The following is a 22,690-nucleotide window of genomic DNA, read 5'->3' as shown; positions in this document are numbered from 1 at the left end:
CTGCACCCTTCGGCAGTTCAACATCTTCCAAGGCCACACAGGCGGCGCAAATTTAGACATGAACGTACGCGATTACAAGAACCGGCATCGGCCTGGCGCGTTCTCGCGTTACCTCCGCTCCCTTCCGGGCGAACAAAATTTATATCCTCCAATTATTTATTTGTGTGTGGAAGCGGTCAACCAGCGACCCCCCGCATATGCTTCTTCCAACAGCCGCCAGCAGCGTCCCTGGTTCCAATATTGCTTCCGCCATCGCGTTCCACGGCTTAGCAACGCGGGCATGGGGAACTATAAATAAATCCATTACCATCCGCTGTATATCGCTTATTAATAACTCTCTTTCTCTCTCTCTCTTTCTACTTCTATCGCTGTATGTCGCTTATTACTAACTCTCTTTCTCTCCTTTTCTACTTATCTGTCTCTCTCTCTGTATCTCATCTCGGTGTATCTCATGTCCCTTAGGCGACATCTGAACCGAGCACGCGGGAACGTCAAACTAGTGATGCGCTTTTTGGGGCGAACCTACTAGGAACTAATTTAACACATTTGAACCTGGCAGGTTTGGTAGCCCCTTGCTACAAATTAGTGATGGGTAAAGTTGGCAAAAACCCGGAGTCGACTCCGATCCGACTCCGATAAATTCGGAATCGACTCCGGAAGGTAGGTCCGCGCTGCAATATCCGGAGTCGCTCGGAGTCGCCCAGAGTCGCTTGGAGTCGGAGTCGTTCGGAGTCGTTCGGAGTCGTTCGGAGTCGTTCGGAGTCGTCGGAGTCGTCCGGAGTCGCCCGGAGCCGGAGTCGTCCGGAGTCGTTTGGAGTCGTTCGGAGTCGTTCGGAGTCGTCGGAATCGTTCGGAGTCGTCCTGAGTCGCCCGGAGTCGGAGTCTTCCGGAGTCGTTCGGAGTCGTTCGGAGTCGTTCGGAGTCGTCGGAGTCGTCGGAGTCGTTCGGAGTCGTCCGGAGTCGCCCGGAGTTGGAGTCGTTCGGAGTCGTTCGGAGTCGTCGGAGTCGTTCGGAGTCGTCCGGAGTCGTTCGGAGTCATTCGGAGTCATTCGACTCTGGACGACTCCGGACGACTCCAGACGACTCCGGACGACTCCGAACGACTCCGACTCCGGGCGGATCTAGTGGTTCCATTTTGCCGGAGTCGGAATCGAACTAAAAATAGTCGGAGTCGGATCGGAGTCGTGGGTGCGCTCCATACAGCACATCACTACTACAAATATCGTCAGCAGCTACCAAGCTGGCTTTGTTGGAGGCAGATCCACTGTCCAAATTTTTACTCTTCGGCAGATCCTCCAGAAGTCCCTACGCACCACCAGTTCATCGACTTTAAGGCGGCCTTCGGCAGCATAGACCGTAACTATGGAACATCATGCAGCGGTTCAAATCTCACCGAAGTCTGAGTGCAAGGTAACGCACTCACCTGTCTGCTCTTCAACGTCACCCTATTATTCGAAGCGCGGAGCTAGACAACGACATCTGTGGCACGATCCTCTACCGGTCTCTCCAATTTCTTAGGTTCGCTGATGACATCGACATCATAGACAGGTGTGACACCAGACTCGCAAAGCAGCAGGAATTGGATTGATAATCAATACCCCAAAGATGAAGTACCTGCATGCTGGAGACTCAGACCATCTGGGAAGCAGTGTATTAGTTGACGACGCCAATCTCGAGGTAGTAGAAGAGTTCTGCTATCTTAGAAAGGTTGTTACGATGACGTCAGCAGCGAAATCTGAGAAGAGTCTTGCATACTATGGGCTTCACCAACTGCCGAGATCCAGAAGACTTTGCACCTTGTACGAGTGGAGGATGCAAACGCTCTGAGCGTGTTTGAGCGACGCATCTTGAGCGACTCCATCTTTGGCAATGTGTTTGAGCATGGCGTTTAGAGGAGAAGGATTAATCACGAGCTTGCTGAGCTGTACGGCGAGCATCCTGACGGTGGCAAAGGCTGGCAGGATACGAGGGCTAGGGTATGTTATGAGAATGCCGAACTCGTGCCCCACCAAGAAGATGTTCGACAGCAATCCCCAGTTCAGCATAAGGCGCAGGGGAGCACAGGGAACTCGATGGCTGGATCAGGTGAAGCCGAGACCTGTTGGAGCTCGGGTGTCTATATGGATGAGAGGCTGCAGCCAGGGACCGAGCATCCTCAAAAATGTTTGTTGACCGGGCCATGTCACACCGACGTGCGCTATCCTGACCTGGCCAACAAGAAAGAGAGAGAGAGAGAGAGAGAGGTTTGGTAGGACCTGTATGTTCAGTCGGACCGATAGGTTCTGATGGAAACCGTTGGTTCAGAGCTATGAGACCAGACTGCTGGTTCTGAACCTACAAAACCTACCCGTTCTGTTCCATTTTCAAACACCCCTAGTTCCTTTCAGCTCCATTTTTTTTTAAATTTCCCATCACTACATAAAACATTCCAAGTTCAAGCCTTCCTGGTTTGTGGGCATCGCGAATGGCGTACGTTACCAAGCAAATCCTCTTTGCTCCATGATATGAGCATACGGACAAGATACCACAATGAATTGGAGGTTGGGAGGGCTGAGTACGCAGGCTAGTGACATCTGGTGTGTATGGAGACCTGTCTTAGGCACAACTTGCCTCCAAATCCCGCACAACATACCACAAAACGACTTCCTCCAGCAGGCGCATGCGCCCCAACACAGCTGTCACATGCTGCACAGCGCTTTGTTTTGAACCCTCAATGTCCGGGTTGTTTTCATGTTTTGTCCGCGTGCAGTGGCTGTGCTGTGCCGTCCCGCACCGTGCCCTGAAATCAAACTCCGAGCAAAAAAGCGCCGAGTCCATCAACGCCAAGTCATCGCGCATCTACACGAGTCGTTGGCTCGGCGCGATCGTACGGCCGCGATGTAGATATATATAGCCCATCGCCTCCTCCTCCTCCTCCTCCTCCTCTCACTCAGTCGCTGGTGCAAAGTGCAGCTGCAGTAGCTGCAGCAGCGCATAAGGGGCACTGTGTCGCCGGCCCTTGTTTTCCGAGCTGCTGCCGAGGTGCCGTCGGCCGTTCATATGACTGCCGACGAGCGAAACGACGACCGAGTGTGCCGGGTATGGCGTCCAGCAGGGCTGCCGACGACTGGCCGAGTGACCGTGTGACAGTCGAACGGTGACGGATAGGGCTGGCAGGGAGGGCCCCAGACATCGGTCGAGGGGTTCGGGCTCAACCCGGCAAACCCTACCCCGATGGCGATCTGGCAATACAACCTCTCAGCAACAGCGGTGTGTGTGTGTGTTGTGTGTCGCTCGGTGTGCCCTTACATAACTGATCTCACAAAAGACTAGCTTCGTAAGCATGGTGCCCGGTGTGCGGCTGACGAGGATCATCGGTCCCAGTTTCCTCGGTCACGTCCGCGTCACGTTTCCATTGCGGAAGCGGTGAGTGGCAGGTGAAGCAGGCCGCAAGTGAGTGCGCGTGTAAGTGCTGGAGCGAAGAACCTACGAACTACGAACTGCTACTACGAAGCACCTGCTCCAAGGGCGGGCGGCGCCCCCTTAATGGCGTTTGCTCGCGTTTGCCCCTTTGCCGTCGGGGTTAGTGTGTGATGTGTGTTTTTTTTGCAAGCAACTGTTGAGCCCGCTACTCGGTGATCGTAACCTTCCCCACTCCCACACCCCGAAATCCCCTCCCAATACTCCCCCCCCCCCCCCCCGACCCCTCACAGTGCTCCTCAAGATGGACTTCCTGCTCGGGGGCTGTGCGGCGACCTGTGCCGGCTTCTTCAGCAACCCGTTCGACGTGATCAAGACGCGCCAGCAGCTGCACGGCGAGCTGCTACAACGAACCAGTGGTGCTCCGGCCACCACCACCACCACCCCCGCCAGCAATCCGTACAGCTCGGTGGTGCGCTCCTTCCGCTCGATCCTGCGGTCGGAGGGCGTGCTCGGCCTGCAGAAGGGGCTCGTGTCCGCGCTCGCGTTCCAGTTCGCGATGAACAGCGTCCGGCTCGGCATCTACCAGACGGCGGAAAACTGCGAGTGGACGCGGGGCGCCAGCCCGGCCGGCACGCTGCTGCGCTCGATCGGCTGGGGCGGGCTGAGCGGCGTCATCGGCTCGACCGTCGCCTGCCCGTTCTACATGGTGAAGACGCAGATACAGGCCCGGTCGCACGGCAAGTACGCGGTCGGCTACCAGCACCGGCACACCGGCACGCTGGCCGCCCTGACCGGCATCTACCGGGAGCGCGGCATTCGGGGGCTGTGGCGGGGCTACCCGGGCATCGTGACGCGCACCGCCGTCGGTTCGTCCGCCCAGCTCGCCACGTTCTCCACCTGCAAGGACCTGTTCGGGCAGTTCGAGTGGGCGCGCGACTCGGTCGCGGTGAACGCGTTCGCCGCCAGCATGGTGAGCGGGTTCTTTACCTGCGTCTTCATGTCACCGTTCGACGTGATCGCGACGCGGCTCTTCAACCAGGGTGAGACACGCGTTACACCGCATTTACGCTGTGCTGTTTTGTTTATGGTTTCTGTTTTGCTTTTTTTTTGGGGGGGGGGGGGGACAGGTGTCGATGCGAATGGGCGCGGATTGCTCTACCGGAGCGTGGCCGACTGCTTCACCAAAACGCTCCGGACCGAGGGCCTGCACGGGCTGTACAAGGGGTTCGTGCCGAACTACTGGCGCATCGCGCCCCACACCATCCTCAATCTGACGTTCTGGGATCAGTTCAAGGCGTGGCGTGATCTCTACTACGGATACTAGAGCAAGCAATACAACTAATGTTTAGAGCTAGAGCGTTTTTGTTGCTTATCAGTCGGCGGAGAGTCGAGCGGTCGCGTGGTTCATTGGTACGGCGCTCGGGTTAGCACCCGACAGGTCGTGCGATCAAATCTAATCGGCGGAGAGAGGGTGGATTTCCAGCGTGTTAAAGAGAATGAATGCTGCTGCACCGCGGTAGCAGCCAAAACGAAACTAACACAACAAAAAACCGAGTTTTGCCTAACGTAGTCTAAGTCTTCAACACAATTTGTGCGATTTTGCTGTGTTTTTTTTTCTTCTCTTTTTTATTATGATTACCACTAGAATCATTACGCGTAACGCATCATATGCTACCAGTACTACTTAAAACTAGAGGCTTCCGAACAAACCAAAAAATAGGCAAAAATAAAAAGAAAAAAAACCGCTGAGCATGTGCTATGTTCGTTCGCAGCTGCAAGTCGGGGGTGTGTCGAACGACACAAGTCTGAGCCCTTTCTTTAAACTTTCAATTTGTTTCGTATGTGTGTCCGTGTGCGATTATTTGTACACCAACATTAACAACAACAAAAAGGGATGCAAATTTTCTGCAAACGCAGATTGCCCTTTTCGCCACCTACTGCTGCTGCTGCTGCTGCTGCTGCTGTTCCTCCTTCCCGGCCGCTTTCGGGTGTGCCGCGGCGGATCCACCACCACCGCCCACCGTTTGCGGCTTGTAAATGCCGAGCGTCTGGAGCAGGGCGGTCGGGGACGGATCCCGCCCGCGGAAGCGCCGGAACACCTCGCCCGGATGGCAGCCGCCGCCGAGCGCCAGGAACGTGTCGCGGAACCGGCGGCCCACCTCCTGCCGGGCGGCCGGTTCCTTCGCCTCCGCGAACGCGCTGTACACGTCGGCCGCGATCATGCGCGACCAGAGGTGGCCGTAGTAGGCGGCACCCCAGTCGCCGGACGCGATCGCGACCAGCGAGCACGGATGGGCGTCCTTCCGGTCGAGCGGGAACGGGTGGTAGTGCGGGTACAGCTTGCGCATCACGTCCAGCCAGTAGTCGCTGGTCAGGTGCAGCTGCAGGTCGAGATTGGCCAGGTAGAGCTCGCGGCACAGCCGGTAGCCGGCGAGGTGCGTGCGGCGGCGCTGGATCGCCTCCACGCACGGTTCCGGCAGCGGGTCCTCGTTCGTGTAGTGCGCCGAGATGGCCCGTATCGTGCCGGCGTCGTGCAGCAGGTGCGTCAGCACGTGCCCGCTCACCTCGACCGCGTCCCACTCGACGTTGGACAGGCCGGCCACGTCGCTGTACCGGCAGACGGTCAGCAGATGCTGCAGCGCCTTGCCGAACCGGTTGAACAGCGTCTGCACGTCGTCCAGCGTCAGCAGCGACGGCTTGCCGTACAGCGGCGCCGGGAAGTTGCAGATCAGTGCGGCCAGCGGCCGGGCGCCGGGGGCCGCCGCACTGCGGCTGCCGATGCCCACCATCCAGCCGGCATTGTCGGCGACGGCGAGCTTTTCGTCCTCGCGCGAGTAGAAATCCGTGTAGAAGCCACCGATCGGGTCGGCCGGTGCGTTCGGCCCCGTCTCCAGCACGTCGTAGAACCGCACGTCCTCGTGCCACACGTCCACGCCGACCCGCTCGACGATGCGCACGCCGAACAGCTGCTCGGCCAGCTGGAACAGCCCGGCGAGGACGCGCGGCAGCGGAAAGTAGTCCTTCAGCGCCTCCTGATCGAACTGGTGCACCGTGGCGAGGTGGCGCCGCTTCCAGTACGGCACGTCGTAGATGTCGAGCGGACCGCGGAAGCCCTGCTCGCCCGCGAACCGCTCCAGCGTGGACAGCTCCCCGTCGGCGGCCGGTTTCGCGTACCGGTGCAGCTCGTCCAGCGCGTTGCGCACCGCCTCGACCGACCCGGCCATCTTCGTCTCCATCGACATGTGCACGTACGACTCGTAGCCGAGCAGCTTGGCCTGCCGCTTGCGCAGCGCCCGGATCGACTCGAGGTGCGAGCTGTTCTCCAGCGACTTGTCCGTGTGGATCGAGCACTTGCGCGTGTCCGCCTGCCACAGGTTCCAGCGGTGCGTCCGGTCGCCGCAGTACTCCAGGAAGCGTTCCGCGACCGCCGGCTGCAGCGTGATCCGCCACGGGCCCTTCATCGCCTGGCTCGGGTCGGTCGCGAGCGACTGCAGCAGGTTCGGCGGGAACTCCTTCATCAGCGCCGGGTCCTCGATCACCTGCTGGTACTTCTTCACCGCCACGTCCCGCTTGCCGGCGAACCGCGAGCGCTCCTGCGCCAGCCGCTCCAGTATCTCGTTCAGCTCGAGCTTGGACGACCCGTCCACCTCGATCCCGCTCAGCTTCGCCTCCAGCACGTACTTCTGCAGCAGCCGCCGCTCCTCGCCGCCCAGCTCGCCGTCCGGCTTGGCGCGGCCCGCCGCGAGCGCCCCCTTGAGCGTCCGGTAGATCGGCACGCTGTTGAACTTGGCCCGCCGGGCACCGCGGGCCCGCTCGTGGATCGTCAGGTAGCTTTTCGTCGGCATGCGCGAACTGTTGCCGAGGTAGAGCGTCTTCGCGATGCCCCAGGTCGTCTCGAGCGGGGCGCCCGTCGCCTCCAGCGGCAGTATAATGTCCTTGATGACGTCCGTCACGGGTGGGCCGGTGCCGGCCGCCGCCTGCTCCAGCCGCTCCTCGATCGCCCGCACACTCTTCTCCGCCGCGATCGCCTGCTGCCCGATCGCGCCGACACACTTCTCGATCGTCACATTGTTAAACTCGGGCAGGCCGGTCGAGCTGGAGAGTGGGTTTTTCTCCGGCAGATCCTCCCCGATCTCGGGCACTCTGCAAGAAGAGTCGGCGAAGGGAGGAATGAAAGCAAAAAGCAGAAGAAAAAAGCCCGTTTTGCCGAAAATGGCGCAGTGTCCCGTGCGGGCGACAGCCGCCCGGCCACGATGACCTTGAACGTTTGGGCGAGTCTAGAACGCACATACTTACAGCACTATGTACCCGTGACGTCGCGGGTTCGCAAACAGGTTCGTCCTCGTTAGCAGCAGCCGCTTGCCACAAAAGGAAACGGCCATCGCGGGGGCCTTTGCTTGGGGCAGACACGCGTGCGGGATGTCGTTCTTTCCTTGCCCGCCCGGATGCTTCGTTCGTGTCTGGTCTGCTCTGGTGCCGATGTGGTCGTAGTTAAAGGATACTCATGTTTTGCCCGGACCCTTCCGGTACGATATCCTATTTCCTTTTTTTTCTCCCTTTCCTCTTTCCTACTCCCGCTGGCACACCTTTTGTCGGCCTTTTCTTACTTTGTTGTGAAATTTCTCACCACAAACACACACACGCACATCCACTCACGCACCCGGTCTTGTTTTCGTAATGTATCTCTAGACGTTTCTCGCGTTTTTCTTTCTTTCTTCCTCTCTTTGCTCGCGCATTTCCCGAGCAAGGGGTGGTTGGATGTTTTTTTTTTTAATTCTTCTTGGCTGCTGTTCCCCCACGGGCCAGCTGTCAAGCGTGGCTGTCAAGCTGTCGTCAGCCTGACAGCCCGGTGCGGCCGGTTCGTGCACATGTGCACAAAGGCGATGGTCACCCTGTGTTTGTCGTACGCACGCTACGCTACAAAACAGACAGTTGTATTGGTACCGGTTTGTTTCGATTTTCAATCGATCGAAATCGATATTTCGAATGCAATTTTCTCTCCTTTTGTAGATAAATTCACCAAGGTACCATGGAAACTGTCCCAAACGCCATAAAGCCACTAAACGACTCCTAAACGAGGTCTAAACGACTTGAGCGCGCAATCTAAAAGGAAGCTAGAAAGACTTCGTTTAGCAGACGGTAGATGACTGATGCATTCTAAAAATAAAAAACAAACAGATTGCACCATCTGTTGATTAGTTAGCCACACAGGGGTGCTTTCTTCACCTTGAGAGCATTCTCCTTCCTTCTGAACAGCTCTATGGATTTGCATGGAAGTTATGCATCGCTAGAACTAGAACGGCGATACGATTGTTTAAATACTTAAACCAAATGTGAACCATCAGAAGTGAAGCAAGTGAGTTTTGACTAATGATCGATGGTGTTAATACCTGCGCATCTGTCCTGACCCACACGACCATTCTGATAGATTTTTGCCTGGGCAGTTAGAACAGTACAGTCTTTCCCCGAGTTACGCGACACTCGAGTTACGCGAATTCGAGTTACGCGAATTTTTATTTTTGACAGTTCAGATGTCAAATCAGTACAATTTTCTCCATCAATAGTCAAATGAAAAATAATTAGCAACATTTCCAAAGTTTTAAATCACTACAAAGTCAGAAATAACCAAATTTTCTGCACCAATTGCATCAAATAAGTATTAAATTACATAAATGAACTAAATTCAATCAAAAATTATGATAAATAAAGTATATTTTTGCTGTAACATGTGATATTCGACTTACGCGAAAATCCGAGTTACGCGAATGTCTCCGGAACGCATTATTCGCGTAACTCGGGGAAAGACTGTATATAGGTCATGATGAAGCTAGGCGAAATACATTTCAAGAAAAGAACAGTAATAAAATGATAATTTATTAATCGCCATCTACTGAGCAAACCTGTACAGCTATGGAGTAGTGGTGCAAGCTTGGAATCGGACCTACCCAATTTGATTCCGGAGCCGATTCCGGATTTGACTCCGGAGACGATTTCGGAGACGACCACAAAAGTGACTCCGAAATCGGAATTGGTCTTGCCCCGGTAACGTAATCAGGATAGACTCTAGAGAGTTAGAATGAACTCCGGAATAGAATCAGTTTCAGAAGCGAAATAAATCTGAAAATCTCCTGAGAATGGATCGTTTAGATTCCAGATTCCAGAAACTGATTCCAGACCTACTATCCGGAATCGATGCACTACAATGGAGCTTTCGTTTTTTTGCTCTATAGATATTAGATTTTTCAGTCGTTTAAGCTCAATCTGTGGCGCTTGGGATCCATGAGGCAATCCAGTGAACCTTCGAGGCTTTCGATTTTTTTATATGGTTATTTAATTTTCCTGTTCACCAGTTTATTTAAGTTAAAAAAAAGGTTATATTTGCTTCAAGGATCAATAAAACTGTTAGGCCGAAAATACATGGACCGGAATTTCGCGGCCACGGAATTCCACTTGCTGAAAAATATATGAAAATTATAGTTTGAAAAAGTTGCCGTTCACAGTTTGTACATGGGTTTGACAGCAGGCGGAATTCTGCGGCCGCGAAATTCCGGTCCGTGTATTTTCAGCCTTATAAATCCGGTTTTAATAAAGTCAAATTATTTTTTTGTAATCTCCACATTTTCCCGTCTTAATCATTTCCCTAAATGCATCATCAGAGCGAATTTACGCTCTCGTCACAATGAACAAACAATCTCCATCGAAAAAACCCCATACGTCGGTGTGTCGGTACGACAACACAATGCCCACCGTACCTACACGGCACTGTCAGAGCGCTGCCTTTGCGAAAGCCAAAACACCCACAGCCAGCGTTTGCTCACCCCTGCCACAAGCAAGCAGATGTAAACAAACTCAGCTGTCAGTTGAAACTTTTCGCAAACACACGGAGAAAAAGTTGCATTGCTTTCTTTCCAGTCGTTCATCTCGCGATTCTTCCGATTGCTAGCGATTTCCTGTCCGCCCCCCATAAGCGTAGGTGTAAATAGGAAAACGAAGCGGTGTGTAAGTGTGTCGGGAAGCAAGCAGCACAGGAAATTAGGCGAAATCGTAGGCGTAGGCACACAGTACGGTGAAGAAGAAACGCGCCTGGTGTGTCGCGACCATTTCGGTTGATTCACTCGATGACGAACCAGCGCACGATGTGTGGTTGGCCGGTGCGGGACCGATAAAGGGGCTGCACGCTACACGCCCACCACCATCCGCCAGCACGGTCAGCGCCTCCACCATACGGAAGTAGACGGGCGGGCGTGGGCGTAGGAGGACGAACACACACAGCCACACACACCGTAGCATTTACCATTGAGCTGTGAGAAACAACAACAAACAAAACAACAACAACAACAACAAAACAAACATGCAAAACCAAAAACCGGTACTGCACATCCTGGTGGTGGGCTTTCACCACAAGAAGGGCTGCCAGGTAAGTAAGGGAGAAGAATGGCGGCACCTCCAGGAGCCTCTCGCTCATCGCTTGTTTCCTCCCGGCAGGTGGAATTCTCGTACCCACCGCTCGTGGCCGGCACGGAAGGGAAGGGCGAATGTCCGTCCGGCTGGAAGTACCTGCCGACGCTCGCCCTGCCCGACGGCTCGCACAACTTCAGCAGCGACTTCGTCTGCTTCAACCTGCCGAGCCTGACCGATCCGGAGCAGTCGGTGTACGGCATCTCCTGCTACCGGCAGATCGCGCTCGAGGAGGTCCGGATACGGACGGCCGACCTGACGCGCAGCACGGTGCAGAAGTCGGTCTGCACGCTGCTGTCGCTGCCGATCTACGGCTACGTCGAGGTGAAGCTGTCCCTGATTGCGCAGGCGTTCTTCGAGCAGGGCGACTTCTCCGCCACCGAGATACTGGTGAAGGCGTACGAGCAGCTGAACGCCTGCCTGGTGTCGCTCGAGCCGCAGGAGATCGGCTCGACCCGGCTCCACTTTGTCGGCGTGCCGCTGCGCGATCTGTTGCTGAAGTAAGCGGCGTGTAGGCGCATTTTTTGCTTTGTAATCTTGATTTCTATCTCTCTCTTTATTCCTCTCTCAGATGGCGGCACAAAATCTTAATCCTCTTTAAGCTGCTTCTGCTGCAGAAGCGCGTGATATGCTACGGCTCGCCGGTGCATCCTACGTGCGCCCTTATACTCGGCATTGCCTCGCTGCACCCGGAGCTGATCAGCAAAGGCTTCCAGCAGGTGGCTTGCGTTAAGTGCGTCTATTTTTAACGGCCAATCCTTTCTTGCCTGGAAGCGAGTGTTAATCTCTGGCTCTCTCTCTGTCTCTCTCTCTATTGCAGAACTTCCCGGCCGATGTCGCCCATGCCCACCTTTAGCACGCCCGTCGAGGAGCAGCATGGCGACGCCCCGCCGTGCCGGACAACGCTCCCGGCGATCGTCACCGAGCAGGAGGCACCGCACGAGCAGATCGCCCCCTGCCGGGAAGCAGACGAGCTGCTGACCGATCCGGACGGGCGCAGTATCGCCAGCGCCAAGGAGGCCGCCCTCGAAGAAACGACCACCTCCTCCTCCTCCTCCTCCTCCAGCCCGTCGACTGGGTCGTCGATGGAGGCGGCGGGTGGCGGGGACGGCGCCGGCCCCAATGCACGGCCGGCCGCCGCGCTGCTGCGCGAAACGAGCGTCGACACGATCGCGTCCAACTTTTCCAGCCTGTACGCGATCGAACCGTCCGAGTGGGGCGCCCCGCTGCGCATCTTTCACGAGGGCGTCCTGTGCCTGCCGTACATCTCGCTGCCGTACATGGACCTGCTGACCGATCCGTCGGTCAAGGGGTACACGATCGGTGCGTCGAACGTGCTGTTCCAGCACAAGCGCCAGCTGGCCGACGTCATGATCGACGTCGAGTCGACGCTCATCGACGTGCTGGACGGGGAGACGAAGCGCGAGATGCAGCTGAGCACGGAGGACCTGCGGTTCGTGGACTTTGTCGTGCGGCACGTGCAAACGCCGAAGGAGGACGCGGAGGGCAGCGAGGCGTGGATACGGGACCAGCTGTACGGGTACATGGTGGCGCTGCTGAAAACCTCCCTCAATGCGGGTAGGGAAAGACGCTAGGGTGCGCGATTTGCATTAATCGTTACTTAATATGTTTTTCTCTCTCTCTCTCTCTCTCTCTCTCTCTCTCTCTCTCTCTCTCTCTCTCTCTCTCTCTCTCTCTCTCTTTCTCGTTCCCCTTCCAGACGGCAGCAAAGAAATTGAGCATTTCAATGCCCACTTTATGGGTGCGTTTAAGGCGACCCGTTGCTACGGCGACTGGCTGGAACGAACGGCGGGTGGGTCGGTGCCCGCCTTCGAGGGGCTCGGTGGGGGCCACCCGTTTGCCGGGACGCTCTCCGTTGCCGATATGAAGCTACGAATCGCACAGTGAGTGTATTTTTGTATGCCTACACAAAAGAAGTTTGAATATTTTTTGGACAAGAAGAAGATAAGAGGATGATTTAAGTATCGAACAAAATAGTTTTTAGTAGTAGTAGTAGTAATACAGAGTTTTCCAAATCACTTTCCAATGTAAACATTGTTATTCACCGCGTGCTAGATGTTAATCCACATCAATCTGACATTTCATTTCCATCATAATAATTTTTAATCTTCTCCACGTATCAATACGTAGCATCATTGGACCCAAACGCCTATTCTTATGAAGATGCCGAAACCGACTCTGATTTCGGAGCCAATTTCGATTCCAGAGCTGATTTAGATTCCGGATCCGATTCCGATTTCGGAGCCAATTCCGGGACCAATTCTGGAACCAATTCCGGAGCCGATTCCAGAACCAATTCCGGAGCCGATTCCGGAACCAATTCCTTTTCCGGAGTAGGTTCGGAGCCGATTCAGATTTCGGAACCGATTCTGGAACCAATTCTGGAAACTGATTTCGGACCTACTATCCGGAATCGATTCCAGCTAACTTCACAGCTAGCCTGAACCGATTCCGAAGAAAACTTCATTTTTCGCAGCACTAATCTGTACTCTGTTGCGTTTTACTGCTTTACTTCCAGAACGATGCAGAACAGCGAAAGTGGGCGCAAGCTGAACCAGGCCGTCACGAACACGAGTCGGGCGGTGGGCGGTGCACTCACCACCGCCAAGGGTGCATTCTCCAGCTGGTGGACGTCGTTCACCGCGACCCCGCAGGGCGGACACATGACAACGCAGGGCTGCTCGGAGCCACCGTCCCAGGACCCGTCGCCCACCGGTTCGGATGAACTCGGTGCCGCAGACGACGACGTCGCCGCCGCCACCGACGATGGCGATGGTCGGGAGCAGCGCAATCGTACCAGCGAGTCGGCCGAGGCAACCGGCTCGCCCAAGCACGTCATAGCGACGGCCGAGGTGGCGGCTCATCCGACCACCAACAACAGTGTGGTCGAGATTGGCCGGGAAGCCGAGCTGCTCGACAGAGGGACGTCGACGGCGACAATAATGGCCGGCGAGGCCGTAACCGACCAGACGAACATTCCGCGGCGCACATAAAAATACAGCGACATCATCTCAGCTTCGGCTTCGCTCTCAACGGAACTGCAGAGAACCGAACAGTGTTTTGTTCTCTTTTTTTTTGTGCGAGACAAGGGAAGGACAGGACCGCCCCCAGATCTCAGATGGCTCGCGAAGCAGCCCGCAAACCCTTTTTTGTTCCTTGTGTTTTTCCCTCCCAACCACACACACACACACACACACTCTCGTACGTACGTATATATATTTACAAAAAAATGTATTGTAATACTGTATCGCAAACGCAAACTCGGAGGAATATTATTGCAGGAGAGCAGCACAATCAGGCGCTGGAAAGCTTAAAGCCAAAATGCGGCCAGTCACACCACTAGGGCGCGGGCGCTTGTGCCATTCGTGCCGGTGGGGGGGCAGAGGGTGCAGCCATCGGGTCATATGTTTGTGCGTGACTCACTGAAGAGGTGAGGGGGGGGGGGGGGGGAATATACTTAATAAATATGGCATACCACTGACGCACCGCGCCGCGCACAATCTTGCCGACCAGAAGCCCAGGCCCGGGTCTGACCGATCAATGCTCGAAGTAATCGTATATTCGTTTAACGCATACTTACACTTAGCCGAATGAGAGAGAGAGATAAAGAGAGAGAGTGGATGGTCGCTATCCGACAGAAAGCGTGCACTTAGCGATATAAAAACAAGAGCGCCTAAACAAGGGCATTTCGAATCGGAAGAAGAATGCTTGTTGTTGAACCAAGGAAAGCGAGTGTCTAATATAAAACCAATAAAAAAAAACAAGTGTATAGCGCAAATGTGATTATTTTTTAGTAGAGATATACTTTATTTACAACCGATGTGGTAGCTATGGCGACTCATTGAGGTTGCTCTATTAGGTGTCATCCATCAATTGCGTAACGCCCAATAGCACAGTAGCTTAGTTTATTGAACAAAATTAGAGTTTTTGTAAAGTTTCTTTGCTTTTGCTTCATTCTGATATATTCACAATTTTCAAATTTTCAGAAGCGTTTCTCATCCACCCATCTTCCTGGTCCGCCATAAATGTATCCATCTTTCCAGAGGTGTTACTTTGGCTTCAGATGTTGTAGCATCATCAAATAGATTATACTATTTCGCATAACATGTGATGTTTAATATGTTACGCATGTCTTACATATTACGAAAAAACGGATGTTTGCAAGAGTTTCGGCCGCTTTTTACGATTTATTTTTAAAATTACGACCATCGATTATTCGAAAAAAATAAAAAATAAAAACTATATTTTGCGTTACATAACAAAAGTTAAACTAACCCGCTCCCCTATGTAACAAATCGTAGTACTTTGCTTGTCATGTTTCGTACTGATTTTCTCTTCTTAAAAGCTGCTTCTGCTAATGGGATGCAAAAGCGAAACTAATTTACAGGCGGTCCCCGAGATACACGGTTAATGGGGACCGAAAACGGCCGCAAAATATCGCGTATCTCGAATTTCCGCGTAAGTCGAATCTCGTGATTTCCAGCTAAAATATCACTAATTTTCGTGTAATTTTGCAAGTAGGAGGCGGTTTTAGTCACTTTATGAATTATTTGATTTGATTCTGACTGAATATAACTGTTTTAAAACTTTTGAAATAGTTTTTAACATTCGATCAAAACGGAAATTATTTGGCAATTTGAAATTGATGTGTCAAATCAGTACAATTTGCTCAAAGAATTGTCAAATTTAGAAAACCGCGTATCTCCGAATCCGCGTATAAGAGGTACCGTGTATCTCGGGGACCGCCTGTACTTCTATACAGACTCCATGCTTCTATTGATTCGCTCGATTGCTTCCAGCAGCTGCATTTTGGAACCAGCTGCTCGTATGTTTCTAAAGCCACACGTTTTCCCCGTCACTTACTTCTTTCTATTTCCAATGCCATTCTAGAATGCAAAGCGTTGCTTCGGCGGCTGCTCGGCGCACTGCTACATCGGTCCGGAAGGGGCAAACCCGCCCTGTGACGAAGAATCGGCCTGATAGAACTGCTGGTTCTGCATCTGATCGGAGGAGTCCTGCGTGCTGCTGTTCTCCAGCAGCTCACCCTCGAGAATGTCCTTGAAACTGTTGAAGCAACAACAACAAAAACGAACATTTAACACCCACTGCACAATTGCTTCCCTCTACCCACTCCCACGCCCTACCCATTAACCGTTTCGCCGTTGATGAAGTTGATAATGTTCATCGCCGTCCCGTCCATGGTCGTGCCGTTCGACGAGTGCGACTGCGGATCGAGAAAGCTCATGTAGTCCTCCTCCTTCAGGTCGCCCAGCTTCTGCATGTTCTGCACCGACAGCTGGTTCTCCTGCAGCAGCCGGTCGTACTCCTGGTAGATGTCCTTGAACTCCCGCACCTCGTCCCGGTTTTTGGTCATCAGCTTTTTGTAGTAGTTGTGCAGCTGGTAGACCGGGGCCCGCCCGATACCGTGGCACATGCGCTGCACCATCGCGAGCGTCGGCACCGGCCCAATCTCCTCGTCCTGCTCGGACCGGGCCGACCGGAGCGCGCTCGTCAGCAGCCGCAGGTACTGGTCCAGCCCGTCCACTATCATGATCAGCGCCGACTCGTTTATCTCCGAGAAGCCCTCCATGCACAGCAGGCCGCAGGCCGCCTTCCGCAGCGCCTGCAGCACGACCGGCTTCGACAGCTTCACGTAGTTGCGCCGGTCGCCCCGCGTAAAGGGCGTCTCGTCCGGCAGCACGAACCAGAACGGGCGCGTGATCTTCTCCATCCGCGTCAGGTCGACCACGTTGCTCGCGGGAAAGTGGACGGTCGGCATCAGCTGGCACGGGTTCAGTATGTAGTTGCAGCCCGACTTGGTGGAGTACGTGTCGATGAGCGTTTGGATCATTTCGGTCTGCTTCATCACCTCCACCGTTTGCGTGACGAGCGGGTTCTTTAGAGGTACACTGTGTGTGGGGGGGACAGAGAGAGTGCAGAAAAAAAACCGGAATGTGGATGAGAAGAAGAAGGAGGTCCGAGACCAAGAACAGACAGAACTGCTGCTTACCGCTTCTCTCTGGTGATGGTGTACGGCAGCTTGATCTGCTGGAATTTGTCCATCTTGCTCATCGTCAGCACGAGATCGTTCGCATCCAGCTCCTTCCGGTCGTCCGACCCGTCCGCCAGCTTGCCCCAGTGGTTACGCTTCATCGTGCGATTTTGTCGGGCCAGAGAAATTGGTTCCTGCTTTCGCACAAACCAACCTACCAACACGATACAAATCCTACCAGGAGCAGCGCATTGAAACCGTTCACCGTCGTCTGTCGAGTCTGCAAATCCAGCACACCTACCAATGTAACCTACAGCTAACAAGTTTACATCAAATCGGAACTGACAAAAATTTTAAATTGTGCACCACGAGGTGAAAGACGAATTTTAGATTGAGCACTTACCTAAAGGAAAAAGCAACCAAGTAAATAATTAAGTTTTGTTACAATAATCTCTTTGCAGCGTCTCGCACGGACGCTTTGTTTTGGACCGGGGGATGAGTGTGTGAGTGTGTATGTTATTGGATGAGCGGCCAGAGTGACCAGAACTACGCGATTTATCTGTAGTTATCATCAAGTTACCATGGCTCAAAAAAGAATTCGGATTGCACTATTTAGACTCTGTACCGAGAGGAATTTAACTTGTCGGAAACCATACAACAGTACAGAGGAAATGGGAAAGCTCCCCAAGCGAGGAAGCTAAGCTCCACTGGTTGGAATCCCACAAACAGATGGCGTCACCAGCTTTTTACTAGTTTTAGAATGCATCAGTCGTTCATCGTCTGCTAAACGAAGCCTTTTTATATTCAGTTTAGGTAGAGAGCTTGAGGCGTTAAGAACCCGTTTAGTGGTCGTTTAGTGGATTTGTGGCACTTGGGACTGTATGCATCAACCTCTATCTTAGGCAGCGGGCGTGCGTTTTCAGACAATGTATGTTTACCACTACCCTACAGGAACCTTGCTCCTACCGATGATGGCCATATTAGACTGGGTAGGTAGTAAGAATTCGTACGTCAAAACGCGTTTGGCAGCTTTTACCACGGTAAGAAAAGTGAAATTTGCGTGCTCGTGGTTGTTTCCGTACCCAGAGGAATTTAGCTGTCAGATTGCTCAATCAAAAGCTTTTTTTCGTTTAAATTAAAAGAGACAAAACAAACACAGTGAACGTATTCAACGTGTTTTCGACTGTTTTTATCAGTAGAATAATTGCCATAAAAGCCAATTCTGATTCGCAGCGCGTTATTACACTAGCGAGTAGAATCTTCGCTCTTTGGAATTTGATCTTGACAGCAGAAGTCCAATTCCACTTACTTATTATAAGGCCGAAAATACACGGACCGGAATTCCGCTTGCTGAAAAATGTATGGGTATGACAGTTCGGGAAAGTTGCCGTTGACCTTTGTATATGGATTTGACAGCAGGTGGAATTCCGGTCCGTGTATTTTCGGTCTAATATGGCCAGAGCCGCCAAAACAAATCTGGTCACACTACCGGCCGGCACGATCTGACAGCTTCGACAGTTTCGGATGTCAAACCAAAAAATAACAATAAAACGGGCCAACCAAAACGTAAACAAACCCACGATAGCATCGGCTGTGCAAAACAAACAAGTTCCCTACGGCCGATTCACATTTTTTTAGACAGTGTTGGTTAACCATTTCTGCTGCCGTTGCGTGAAACTGCGTGCCACAAAAGCGAATGTAAAACACTACCCCGCGACCGACCGGAATGACAGCTCGGACCCGCTTTGGTTGCCCATCCCAAACCGCCGACAGCCCAAAAACCGCAACCGAAAAACACACAAAGCAGCCGTTTCGTTGACGGGTTGGCAACAGTATTTCGGAGGGGGTCTATGTGTCGCTGTGTTGTTGTTGTGTGTTATCAGTCGGTAGGCTGCCTTCCGTCACACTAGTTGCCTGCGTGGACGCTGCTTCCGTGTAGTTTTAGGTGCCAAACACACAACAAAGCGCCCGATACGCCATGGAGGAGGAGAAAACGGACTGTGATAGCGCACGTAAGTAGTGTCGCAGGTATTGTAGGCAAGTGTTCAGTATGAAGCCAGCAAACATGGTCGGCAATCGAACGGAAGCTACTGATCGGAATGATTGTAAATTGTAGATTTTTGCGAAGCTGGTTGCGCCTAGGAGCGAATGGTTTGGCGAAGGAAATACCCGCCGTCCACGGTACAAACAGGGAAAGGAAGACGAAAGCAAATCCTACTCTTACAAAAGCGAGTTTTTTTGTAATGTTTTGTAAACTGTAGAATTTTATCTAATCAAACGCCCCAGCCACCGCACTCTGTCCATGTGAGACACAACAACCAGAAGCGTGTGGTTTTGCGGTCCCTGCAATGGCGTCCCAGAGCTCAAGCTTACTACCTCCAACTGCCACGTGACTGAGCTAGTAACAACTGCTTCACACACACACACTCTCTCTCTCTCTCTTTCTCTTTGTGTGTCCAGTTCAGCATTAGTGGTGGACAGTTCCTTTTTTTATTTCAATTTCTCTAACCTTCACAATGGGAGGCACTTTGGACGAACAAACGGCGGTTATCGCCTTTTGTGTGTTGATAAAAACTGCACTATCCTCGCTTGCGCTCGTGCGCGATGCATTAGAACAGCGCATGCTGCGCCTAAACACTGCAGCAGATGGGGGGGAAGGGGGCGGCCTTCAAACTTGCTGTTACTGTAGCGCGATAAACGCTTCGAACGCGCCGCCGCAGCAGCGAAACCCAACTAGGTCAGAAGAAGCAAAGCGCGCTCGTCTCGCTTATCGGGCGCCGCTGCTCTCGTCCCATTCACTGCGCTGGCTTTCACGCTGTGCGAATCTTCCTCGCACCAGTCACTCACAGTATGTCCTCTCGTGCAGATGCGCAAATGTGCCAACCGATCCTGACGCTGCAGGCGCTGCTCGACTTCGACCAGGGGCCGCACCCGTGGAAGAATCTGGTCGAGCCGATCGCGCCCCGCTCCCGGTCCCGCCATCTCGGCGACCGCTACCAGGTGCTGGAGTTTGCGGACGGGCCGGTCACGCAGGTGGCGAACGAGTCGCGGCCCCAGGTCCTGCTCTGCCACGACTTCAAGGGCAACTACCTGAACGACCGGTACATCAACGGGGTGCAAGGGGAGGAGCGCTGGGTCGACTATCGGTTCTACAACTGGGCCGCGATCGACATCTTCTGCTACTTTAGCCACCATTTCGTGACGGTGCCGACGCTGCAGTGGCTCAACTGTGCGCACCGGAACGGCGTGAAGGTGATCGGGACGCTGATCGTGGAGCACAAGAACGTGCAGCTGCTGCGGGACATCCTGCAGTCGGAGGAGTTTATGCGGCGCGTGGTGGAAGCGCTCGTGACCGTCTCGAAGGTGTGCCAGTTTCACGGCTGGCTGCTGAACGTCGAGTGCGGGCTGGAGACGGGCAAGGTCGGGCTGCTGCGCGACTTCGTGCAGCTGCTGACCGAGCGGTGCCACGCGGAGATCCCGGGCAGCCTGGTCATCTGGTACGATGCGATCGCGAAGACCGGCCGGCTCGAGTGGCAGAACGAGCTGAACAGTGCGAACGATGCGTTCTTTCTCGCGTGCGACGGCATCTTCCTCAACTACGCCTGGGACCGGCAGAAGCTCGAGCGGACGGAAAGCTACATCCGCAACTACTGCCCGGACCGGCGGCTGGACGTGTACGTCGGGATTGACGTGTTCGGGCGCAGCCAGAAGGCGCAGATGGACACGCACGCACCGCTCGAGCAGGTGCTGAGCTTCCCGTTCTCGGTCGCACTGTTCGCGCCCGGCTGGACGTTCGAGTCGCTGGAGGAATCGTCCCGCCGGGACCGGCTCGAGCCGGACGACCGGAACGTGCTGTTTCTGCAGATGAACGACCGCTTTTGGAACCGGCTGTGGCGCCACCTGTACGTGCGCGGCCCGGTACAGCTCCCGTTCTACAGCTCGTTCTGTCTCGGGTCGGGCAAGTTCTACAACCGGCTGGGCAGGACGCAGTCGGCCGAGTGCTGGTTCAACCTGGCCAAGCAGCACTTCCAGCCGACCATCCCGTACACGCCCCCGCTCGAGTACGGCACGCGCAACGACCCGCTCGCCCACTGGACGCACCACTTTGACGGGGCGCTCGACGGCGGCTCCTGCCTGAAGCTGCGCAACGACGCCCGCGACAAGCGCCTGTTCGCGTGCGACTTCCCGTGCGACGACGATCTGATCGTGTGCTACGCGCACCGGCGCAGCAACCCGACCGCGATCGACCTCGGGCTGGTGCTGAAGGCGTACTGCGGCCGGCGCCACGAGTGCCTGCGCATCGTGTGCGCCAACGCGGACTGCCACGTGGGCGAGCGGAGCAACGAGGTGCGGGCGCTGCCGCTCGACAAGGAGCAGTCGCTGCAGCTGCTGAAGCTCGGCGCGACGTCCCAGCTCCCGCTGGCCGACACCGTCAACGGGTGGGACATACGGTGAGTTGCAGCGCGCAGGATTGCTGTGGCAAGGGTAGCGCTCTTAAAGGTGTGTTTTGTTTTTTTTTGTTTTTATTCTTTCACCCACACAGGTACTACTATCTGTCGGCGGAGCGGCTGCCGGTCGGCATACGGATCGTGGACATTGGCATCAAGCTGCACAAAGAGCCGGACGCGCACGAGAACGATCACGCACTGCTCGGTGCCATCCATCTGCAGGCCGGCATACCGGCCCACCGGGACCGTCTGCTGCAGCGCACCGTACTGGTGTTCGATCGTCCCGAGTAACGCTACCGCTACCTCCTACCCCCCTCCTCTTACTCCCTCCCTCCCTCTCTTGGCTTGCAATAAACATGTAATCGAAGTTGGCAAACGGCTCGATGCAAAACAAAAAAACAATATCACCGGGCTCAATGCTGCTTCAATCAACCTTGGAGAGATAAATTGCTGCTCGCTGATCATGGCGGTGGCGCACTCTTTCCAGCTGCTGAGAGGCAGTACAACAGCACCCTCAACCCTCGCCCTCTGGCTGTCCAATCTGGCATTTAGAGAGTGTGCAGCCCGCGCCGTCGTCCGCCTGCGTTTCAATGTCAACTGGAGCTGTGCCCTGCATGTCAACACAAAACGCTCTCCGTCTCTCTCTCTCTCGTCCTATGCTTTCAATACGGACATCACGCTAAAGAATGCTAATTACAAGCGATGGCCGCAAAATTCCATTCCCAGCTGCCCAGCAAAGCGCTGCGGGGCCAATCCGTCCAGCCGTTTCGGATTCAAATTACAGATCCGTACACAATCACACACACACACACGCACGCTCACACACTTTGGCTGTGGGGAGGAAGCAAACAGGTTTTTGTTTTGTTTTTGGAAGCTTTTTTTTAGTTTTGGCGTGAGGATGAAAAATGACCACATACGGTTGGAATGTTGGACAAAGTTAACGACACACACACACACGCACTCCATGAAACCCTCCGACAAAGCGAGCGCATGGAATGTGTTTTTTTTCTGTCTAGGAGTGTGTGATGATGATGTGCGGTTGCGTAAATATGAGAGAATGGCCCCCCCCCGAATGCAAGAGGAGGCGCGCGAACTGCTGTTGTGTTGATCGCCATTCACCGCGGCGAACCAAACGGGCGCACACACACACGCGCGCGCGCTTTGATCCCACAAAAGGGCTTGACAAATGTGTGCTGCAGAGTGTGATGGGGTGGAGGGGAAAGTAGGGTCTAAATACTTTCACTTTTCATCCTTTCTGCACTGGGAGACGGAGAGCGAAAGACCAAAAGATTAAGCGAAGAGTTTGAGAAAAGGTTTAATTGCGCTATCCCCAAAGAAAACCGGAAAGACACGGTGTGTAGACGGCGAA

The 22,690-nt window shown here is 54.1% G+C and overlaps 6 protein-coding genes across 10 annotated transcripts in view; 3 read left to right on the top strand and 3 right to left on the bottom strand.

The window, feature by feature from the left end:
- Positions 1-8,161, bottom strand: part of LOC120957074 (oligopeptidase A) — a 302,182-nt gene extending 294,021 nt beyond the window's left edge. Inside the window, exons 1-2 of one of the 2 annotated variants that reach the window (XM_049609726.1) lie at positions 7,699-8,161; positions 6,004-7,545 (exon numbers count right to left, since the gene is read on the bottom strand). In XM_049609726.1, coding sequence (XP_049465683.1) covers positions 6,004-7,545; positions 7,699-7,784 — 1,628 coding nt within the window. In that variant the 5' untranslated portion in view covers positions 7,785-8,161. The remainder of the gene's footprint in view (positions 1-6,003; positions 7,546-7,698) is intronic. The other variant, XM_049609723.1, reaches the window with a different exon arrangement.
- LOC120959623 (serine protease HTRA2, mitochondrial) overlaps positions 1-22,690 on the bottom strand; it is a 377,171-nt gene that overhangs the window by 245,301 nt on the left and 109,180 nt on the right. The window lies entirely within an intron of this gene.
- LOC120951080 (solute carrier family 25 member 35-like) lies at positions 2,494-5,180 on the top strand. The gene is made up of 2 exons (XM_040369602.2): positions 2,494-4,442; positions 4,530-5,180. The coding sequence occupies exons 1-2, from the start codon at positions 3,704-3,706 to the stop codon at positions 4,724-4,726; spliced, it is 936 nt and encodes a 311-aa protein (XP_040225536.1). The 5' UTR covers positions 2,494-3,703; the 3' UTR covers positions 4,727-5,180.
- LOC120953213 (late secretory pathway protein AVL9 homolog) lies at positions 10,177-14,626 on the top strand. The gene is made up of 6 exons (XM_040372975.2): positions 10,177-10,819; positions 10,888-11,360; positions 11,432-11,593; positions 11,681-12,438; positions 12,581-12,764; positions 13,400-14,626. The coding sequence occupies exons 1-6, from the start codon at positions 10,754-10,756 to the stop codon at positions 13,872-13,874; spliced, it is 2,118 nt and encodes a 705-aa protein (XP_040228909.2). The 5' UTR covers positions 10,177-10,753; the 3' UTR covers positions 13,875-14,626.
- Positions 15,039-17,396, bottom strand: LOC120953220 (uncharacterized). 4 transcript variants are annotated; one of them, XM_040372994.2, is made up of 4 exons: positions 17,277-17,396; positions 16,892-17,214; positions 16,026-16,790; positions 15,039-15,945 (listed from the first exon to the last, which is right to left on the bottom strand). In XM_040372994.2, exons 2-4 carry the CDS (start codon positions 17,032-17,034, stop codon positions 15,810-15,812), a joined length of 1,044 nt encoding a protein of 347 aa, XP_040228928.1. In that variant the 5' UTR covers positions 17,035-17,214; positions 17,277-17,396; the 3' UTR covers positions 15,039-15,809. The 4 variants fall into 4 exon arrangements, with proteins under 4 accessions (XP_040228928.1, XP_040228920.1, XP_040228937.1 ...); XM_040372986.2 differs by having other exon boundaries at positions 16,892-17,189; XM_040373003.2 differs by having other exon boundaries at positions 16,892-17,183.
- LOC120955359 (cytosolic endo-beta-N-acetylglucosaminidase) lies at positions 18,405-21,688 on the top strand. Its single transcript, XM_040376188.2, has 3 exons — positions 18,405-18,885; positions 19,740-21,324; positions 21,417-21,688. Exons 1-3 carry the CDS (start codon positions 18,852-18,854, stop codon positions 21,610-21,612), a joined length of 1,815 nt encoding a protein of 604 aa, XP_040232122.1. The 5' UTR covers positions 18,405-18,851; the 3' UTR covers positions 21,613-21,688.

The sequence above is a fragment of the Anopheles coluzzii genome, chromosome X (assembly GCF_943734685.1).
Source record: "Anopheles coluzzii chromosome X, AcolN3, whole genome shotgun sequence".
NCBI classification, from domain to species: Eukaryota; Metazoa; Arthropoda; class Insecta; order Diptera; family Culicidae; genus Anopheles; species Anopheles coluzzii.
The sequence above is the reverse complement of the archived record's forward strand: the minus strand, read 5'-3'. Positions and strand labels throughout refer to the sequence as shown.